The sequence below is a fragment of the Dromaius novaehollandiae genome, chromosome 1 (assembly GCF_036370855.1).
Source record: "Dromaius novaehollandiae isolate bDroNov1 chromosome 1, bDroNov1.hap1, whole genome shotgun sequence".
NCBI classification, from domain to species: Eukaryota; Metazoa; Chordata; class Aves; order Casuariiformes; family Dromaiidae; genus Dromaius; species Dromaius novaehollandiae.
Genome location: NC_088098.1, coordinates 36,110,680 through 36,119,300, shown reverse-complemented (window position 1 = coordinate 36,119,300; position 8,621 = coordinate 36,110,680). Strand labels below are relative to the sequence as shown.

Here is an 8,621-nt window from a genome sequence, read left to right as displayed (position 1 = left end):
AGCCATTCAGGTTTGGAAGCTGCAAGCTGTTGGCCAGATACAAAAATTTCTCGAGTTTTCAGACTTCTAAGTTATCTAACCAACATTTTCCAAGGACCACAATGTTGTTTCTTAAGAGGTTCTGAAAACAAAGCATTTCCTGAAATTTCTAAGGTTTTGTTCATTTGTTGCCTAGAAACATCATCTTTACTGAAATTAGGCTTTAAAACAGGAACTTAAGAGGGAGAGAAGAAGAAATACTGAATTTTGATAAATCACCAATGTATTTTATAGCCCCCAAAAGAAAATGAAAAGGACATATGGAGAGGGTTTCACCTTGTTTTCTTACTGCCTTCTTTCTGAATTTATCAATATACTAAAAATTTGAGTTTTGTGAAATATCTCATAGTCATTTAATCAACTAAAAAGGGAGTACATTCAATATGATGCATATAATTCACCAGCTAGTAATTAATAGCAACAGCACACAGGAAAAAAAATCCAACAGTCTATGTACATGACAAAGATGTAAAGAAGAGAACACTGGTAAAAACAAAACAAAAGCTGTGAGAAAGACTTCCAAACTCCAAGTCATCACATTCTATTTCCTTACCACTAATAAAACACCAGTGGAATACAAGGGGAAGGAAAAAAACAACCAACCAACCAATCACACACAGCTAGGTACCTGGAACAATGATTTAAGAGAAGCAAAAAGCTTTTTTTTTTTTTTTTTTTAAAACTAACAAAGTACAATACAGCAATACTGACAGTGAACATCCTTCCCATTAGTAAACACTGAAGTAACCCACGCACTATTTTCAATGTAAAATCAATAGTTTATTGCCATGCTACAATTTTTTTTTCAAATGAAGTTGGCACTGGTAAAGGGGACAACGTTGTCATAATACATAATACATTTTTTTAAAATGCACATTTGGTAAGCTTTCTCAATAACAAAAGTTTAAAACAAGTGAAATTAATTTTTTTAAGGTTGATTTGGAATGGCATAAAAATACACTCTTTCTGCATAGTAGAGTATCACTTTTGTCATAAAAGAAACAAGGAATGTTTGTAAAAAATTAATTCAACAGGGCAAGTTAACTGAAACTTTATAAACAATTTGGCAATGGTACTCCCACTGTTTAGACTTTTTTTATATATAAAAGAAATAAAAATCTAGAAAGCTACCTTTATACAAAGTTGCTATATTTATGCCTTTAAGTAGGAAAAAACATTTTATAATGCAAATTAGGACATACAACAATCTTACAATATCATACAATGTAATGACAAGAAAGGAACATACAACATAAGATTTTGGCCTTTGTAGATATGTGTATTTCTGCATTTAACAAATGCATTTGTGGCACACTGGTGACTATTGTATTCTTACTACTATCGGTCAGCTTTCATGCTAGAACTGTGTTCAGCTATACTGTAACGGCAGGTCTGCTGCTCAGTTAAAAACACAGACAATGCTTCAGGAGACATAAGGTGATGCTGCAACGGAATGAGATGTAACACGCAAAAAAGGCAACACGCCTGCTGGTTGAGACATTCTACATTGTGGGATACCATATGACACTATTTTCTTTCATACTAGAGCACTTCTTATACATTCAGTCATTAAGTACCAAAGTCTTACAAGTGAGAACATCTGTGTTCAGGATTTGGCAAGTTTCAGGGAAAATACAAAGTTAGTACCAAATATATAACATATTATATATAAAATGTGGGTGTATGATATACACATATTCTAATGCAAAAAAACTGCATTAATATGGAGTTAAATTTGCTGAGATCCACTCCTAAATAACATAACCATTAAAAATACAGGTGTAATCCTGAACTTTCACACACTTTAGAATCACTTCCTCTTTCATACATAATAGTTAAAGCAATATATATGCAAGTATGACTAAGAAATCAAAATTCACATAGTAATCTGAACTCTGACCACAACAAATAGGATTTTCTCAGTACATGTAATTAAATATATTTATATTTTTACAGTATTTTTAGACCATTCCTGAAGAACTCGACCAACCAGGTCCTCAGGTATAACAGAGCTGTTATGTCAGCAGAACTTGATCGTGTAGGAACACATCCAGTGACCATTGAAGTCAATGCATTCGATTCATTTGGCTTCAAAGGATGCTGCATGAGGCCCAAACAAGCTCTGGAAGGATCGCCCTACTGACAAGAAAGATTCCCTAATGACATCAAAACTCCTACCTCAGGCTTCCTCTCCTACCACCCAAGGGAAGGACTGGGGCAAGGGACACGCTGGCTCGGGGCAATCAGGGATGTCTGCAGGTGGTGTTGGGAACAGCCGTGTACAGCACAGCCCCAGCAGCGGGGAGCAGCAAGGTGAGCATCACGGCACCTTCGTACTAAGGCTTCTCTTCAAAAGCAGAAGAGGTGCCCTCCGTATTCATCGCTCCATCATTCAGTCACCAAAGGTCTCAGACTGGGACCCCAAGGCATTAAGTACTTTACAGACACAGAGGAAGACAGTCCCTGTTCTGAAGGGCTCAAGCCTATTTCTAATCATATTTTTTTTACATAATCTCCTTTGTATATACACATATTTGCTACATAAAATAGAATTACACCAAAGTAATGGATATATCAGAAGACACTGTCACAATATATGTATATTACCACACTAAATAATTACTAAAACTGCAAGAAAAAATTTCAAATGCCCTTTGTAATATATAAAAATATAGATATGTCCAACACTTGTTTCATGAACTTTAAAGGTAACTTTTATCTCATATTCTATTTCTATCTGTACACCTACATACTTCCAAACAAAATACTGCGTTAATTTGGAGTAAACACCGTGTTAGGATAATATCCTAATAAAACATCTGGCAGACTTAGTTATACCTTACAGCACAGTATTAGAAGGAATAATGTATACCTGGTCAGAGTTACAGCTGCTATGTTTTTTTTTTTTCCTTATTCACTTATCTTGCCCCGAAGAGGAACTTCTAAAGACTGTGAAAGCACCTTAACTCAAGACTTCCTGTCTTTTTAGTATTTATTATGTAAGAAGGACATCAGCAACCTTGACTCCATCTTAACGCAGTTTTTTGTGGTGGAATTTCTTCTGGATTTTTTTTTGTTGGAGTGTATATGGATTTAAAAATAAAGTTATTGTAAATGAACTTACGTTTATATAATGTAAATACTGTTGACTATAAATGCCTGAATTGCTACCTCTAGGGAAGGATGGCAAAGATCTTATAATTAAATTCCAGAAATACCTAATTCTATCCAACAAACTGGAGGACCAAGCTTCTTTTGGCTTCTTGCAGGGGAAATTGGGAAAACTTTAGATTTAAGTCCACTATTAGCTCCTAGTCAATCACTTTTATCTTATTTGCAGCCATAAATAAATTAGTACAGTGCAGAAATGCCATTTCACCATTGATTCCACCTTACATGAAGAAGAAAATACTGCTAAGAAATAGAGGTCCAAATCAGACCCAACATTATATGCTCAGAGTAGTAACTGAAATTAATCAGAACTTGCATTTTTTACTTCACCAACAGTGAATATAGACAGTCTGCTCTTTCCCAATTCTGTCTCATTGTGAACATAGTTACATATGAAAACAAGACAAGCATAGCCAGATTTCGAGCCAATGCACGCTGGCATAAATCCAACAAAATCAACTGTTGGTCTGTCACCTGCAAAAGAGCAGCCTTGTTTTGGACTTTCTACAGCTCAAACCTTTCTGTGGACCTTGTTGCATCCAAATCCTAGTCAGAGGTTCAAACACACACAAATATCTAAACATCTTAGAAAAAAAAATTAAGCACTTTATGATATGAAATGTCTATTTAAATATGTAAGCTTTTTAACCAAGTTTTGTAGACTTAAATAGGAACAGGAATAGGGTTTAAATGCACACCATTACATTCAACACCTATCGTATGCAAAATGCACTGATCAATACACCTGCATAGTTGACATTTTAAAAATATTACTAGAACAAGAGTGCTCTAAGGACAGTTAAAGTTTTCAGAATGGTCTTTTTTATATTGTTTTATGAAGTCACTCAGAAACACTACAAAATTAAAGTTGTACCTCCTTTTTATATCAGGAAAGTATTATTTTCCTTCTCAAATTGATATAACTAATGGATTACATTCTCACCAACGGCATTTCTGATGCAATTTTTATTATGTACTTTTGGCCACTGCTTCACCTTTATTATCTCTATAAATTGAAAATGAATTTCCTTGTTTAAAAGATACTCTAATTTATGTTATATTTATTTTCACAAATCACGGCATTGAAGGAGAAACAGTTTAAGACTTTCCCTCATCTTATGTGCTTGAAGAGTAGCAGTCAATTGCATGTTATGGATGAAAAGTGGAACTGAAGGAAATGTTGCCATTTTTGCAGGACACAGTTTATGTAAAATTAACATGTCTCAATTATTAAAGAAAACTGTTACCGTATTTGTAGCTTCTCACGCTATACACTTGTGAGCCCAAAATAAATATGATCTAAATACTGTGGAGAGATTTCAGCTGAAAACTGAATCCTAGATCTACAGACAATAAACCTAACATTACAACCTTTAAAGAGACTGAACTGCAAAAATATTTACCAAGTCTCCAAGGGTAAAGTGCATTGCAACTACATCTACTTCAAGGGGCAGAAAATAAGGTAATGAAAATAATGCTAAAGACAGGGAACAGGGACTATGCAGTATTTTTCCAGCTTACAAAAAACAAGAAAGCATTATCCCACCTGTAGAATGAAAGAGGATAAAAAGATATTCCTAGAAAATATGGTGTCAGACTGATTAACATAATTAAGGCTATAGAAGGTTTTCCCTTAAATTCTGCCTGATGTATTTTCTGCTTAGGATACTAACAAAACACCAGGACTAAGCACTCAGAAATCACAGAAGCTGACATTTCAGTTAGTCCTCAATTCCAGGCACCAGAGTTAGGAAAACACCCCCCCACACACAAAGTATTGTGACTTGCAAACTTGCAACAACTTAAAAAAATTATTCAGACCATCCTTTGTATCTGAGATTATTCAGTATAAATGTATAGGACAACCTACTAGAACTAAGGAGGAACATGTTTGTGTTCTGGAATTTCAGCAGGTCACTTACGATCTACCTAAAGTCTCTTCCTCTATTTGTCAATTAAGAATATTACTTCCTGCCTCACAGATATGTTTTAAGGATCAAATTAACTAACATTTCTGAGACATCCATGCTACACAGATGAGGACCAAATATTTCTAGGCTGCTAGCTAGATCAAACAGTTTTGCCTCAAAACACATGCTGAAGTGTTAGTATGGCTCACAAATTTAAGTGAGCTGTAAGCTAGGAACAAGAATCACACCAGTATCATTAATCCACTACCTATTTCACAACACTTGGTAATCTCTCTTCAGTAGAGACGAAGACTGGTCAACAGCATAAGATGAGGCACTGGCAAAGATGTGAAGGAGCATGAACACTGCAGACCTGCAAAATGTCTAGCTCTAGCTAGTCTTTACCTTCTTGAGCACCAAGTTCTCCTCAGATGTCAACAAGCCTATCACAATACTATGCATAGGCTGACAGTAAAATCATTGATGAAAAGCTTTTTGATCTCTTAAATTTCTCATAATAGTCTCAATGACTCATCTTTTACTTCTGCAAACTGTTCTTTGTGCATCTGGTATTTCAGTACCATATAGTCTGTAAAGAACAATGAACATCTTTCAGAGTGAAAAGGTTGCCTGATATTATCCCTTAAAGATGTGACAAGGAACATGTATTTCAGGTGCTGTCACTGTTGCCACTACTAAACTGAGAGAAGACCAAAGAAAAAATTAACAAGGGAACAGGAATACACTCCAATTTAAAAGATTGGAAATAGTTTTGTTTTTAATAAAACTTCAATTCAAATATTGCATGAAGACCCTTAATTCTTTTTCAGATCCTCCAATGGCTTTTCTTGCACATGTTTTCCTTACACACAGTTCAAGGCTTTTTTTTTTTTTTTTTTTTTTTTTTTTTTTTTTTTTAAATCACACCAGTTCACACAAGTGTCAGTTCCTTTGCAATCACTGGCTCAAGAGTAATCTCTTCTGCTGCTAATACCCAGGTGCACTGGAAATACTGCCAGAATTCTAAAATTATTCAGAATTAAAAAAACACAAACAAAAAAAAAACAACAGCTAAGGGTGCATCTGGCATATTCAACAAATGCATGATACCTGGATGTACCTGTAACACTGAGCAGCTATTATTGTAACCAACTTCACCAACTGCAAAAGGAAAAGAAGTATGCTCATAGATAATACTACCTTCAGATAATTTACTACATATTCTTTCTAAATTAAAGTATACTATCAACTATGGATGCACATTGCTAGAATGTACAATTTGCTCTAAGAACTATCAAGTCCAGTACCCTGCCTCCCGTGTAACCTGTGTCTGATGCTTCAGAGGAAGACAATAAATGCATAATTAATCTTTCCAGTTGTGCAATAATGCATGCTGCTGGAGAGCTGGGATATTTCTGTCAGGCATAAAAAGTAGAACACTGGACAAAGACAACCATTTGACCTTCAAGAGTCTTTCTTTGTCAAATGCGGAGAATAATACACAAACAACCCTGAACAATAATTAAAGCTATGTACAAAATTTTGATGCTTGAAACAAGACATTATAGGACAAGTAAAAAGAAACATAAAACTGCAAAGAAAAGAAGGCACACCAAACTAAGAAATGATGAAAGAGCCTTAACTCATACAGCCAACCTGTGAATTCCTTCACAAAAGACTAATGAGATCAAAATTTTGTCAGATTTCACAGGGAACTTGATACACGACTTGAAACTCTCTTCTAGCAAAAGTGACTTAAGGCTGGTTTCAGATGCATTTACAGCTCTGATCAAGCAAGCTTCGATATGACCTCTCAGATATCACACAAGCTAAGAAAACTATTGGGAATTTGTGGCCTTCTTACCCATGTGGTCTTAAAAAAAAAAAAAAAAAAAAAAAACAACAACAGACATAAGAAGCGTGGTGTTTATATCCCTTGAGATGAACCAAGATATCTTGTGTAAGTCAAACTGAGTGAATTAATGAATTACATACATTTCGTTCTGGAGGAGCCATTTGAATGAAGACTGAATGTAAAGATATGTACCTTGAAAGACTAGGTTTACCTGCTAATAATGCATATCGAGAGGCTTTAAAAGTGTTATAAATGCCATTAATGACTACAGGCACCAGACCAGAATATTTATAAATTCAAAACTGGCATGTCACTCAGACTCTAATCAATTTAAAGAGGCACTGTGAAAGGTGGTGATGCTGCTATGCAGTAATTACTACTACCATAGAATGAAATAGTGTTATTTAAATGAATACTTGCTCTACATTAATTCCCTTTAGTTAGACAAGTACATGAAATATGCAGAAAAAGTTCTATTAGTCTATAAAAAGGCGTTAGTGTTAAGAAATGCAAAGTACTTGCATCTTCAATTTTATAAACTTCACAAAAGGTGCAAACGATTTAATGCTTTCCAGGCTCACATAGGCAGGTCAGTACTGTTATGTCTAGTTTTCCTAGAAGTACCATCATCTCGGGGCAGTGCTTTTTGCAAGCTTGACATAGCAGCAGTTCTTTCAATGTCTATCACAGCATACAGCTCTGTGCGCCTGGTTGGAGTTTGTGGAAGTGGAGTGGTGGGGGTTTTTGGAGTCTGCGGGTTGTCGGAGTCACTACCACCTTCCAAGTCAACCTGTATATAGTTGAGCTGTCTGTGTTCTAAACTTGGACGCCTAATGTCAAAGTTGAAGACCGTTGGGGTACAGTCCCGACGTCGCGTAAATTCTACTTTATGAGCACTTGCTGGTACTGTTACATTCTCCGTATTGACATAATTATGCATTGGATCTAGGTTATTGTGGTAGCCATTCAGAGATGGGGTCTTTGGTCCTAAAGTGTCATCTTCATCTCTACTCAGCTTGCGGGCTTCCCAAACAGGAGGCAACGATGGCAAGTTCTCATAGTTCAACAACGCAGTTCTCCTTTGAGCAGAGTTGTTAATGTTCTGGGTATCTGAGGTACTGGTTGATGTCAAACGACCTCTCCTGACCCCTGAGGCACTAGGGATTGATAACCTATTTATATTTTCATATACCAGTTTATTACCAGATGGCGTTTCTCTACGTTCATCACTGTCGTACCCAGTGTCCCATTCAGTGTTGTTTGTGCTGCTGCCGCTAACTTGGTCTCTCCCAAGTTGCTCCAGTTTCTCTCTTTCCATTAACTGCCTTTGAACAGGTGTTGGTCCCAAAACAAACTTGACTCCTTCAGGCTCTAGGAGAACCTGAGCATCTCTGTCATCAGTACACATCTGATCTTCTTTCACTTTACTTGTTTCAATGTTTGAAAGCTTTGATTCCAGTGGCGCATGCACACTTGATCGATTTTTTCTTTCCTCTTGTACCCCAGTAGTGTTGACATAAGTGTGCACCTAAAAGAGGGGGAAAAGAAAAAAAGGAAGTTCAAATACTAGTTGCACTTCTTTCTTTTCTTTTTTTAATTTCATTCCTTCTTACTCCCCACTTTTTTTTTTTTTTTTTTTTTTTTTT

General features: G+C 35.8%; 1 protein-coding gene across 6 annotated transcripts in view; it reads right to left on the bottom strand.

Moving 5' to 3' along the window:
- Window positions 1–797: 797 nt before the first annotated feature.
- Window positions 798–8,621, bottom strand: part of FRS2 (fibroblast growth factor receptor substrate 2) — a 58,311-nt gene continuing 50,487 nt past the window's right edge. For all 6 annotated transcript variants that reach the window (XM_064508946.1, XM_064508943.1, XM_064508933.1 and 3 more), the window contains one exon: window positions 798–8,503. In XM_064508946.1, the coding sequence (XP_064365016.1) occupies window positions 7,553–8,503 (951 nt within the window). In that variant the 3' untranslated portion in view covers window positions 798–7,552. The remainder of the gene's footprint in view (window positions 8,504–8,621) is intronic.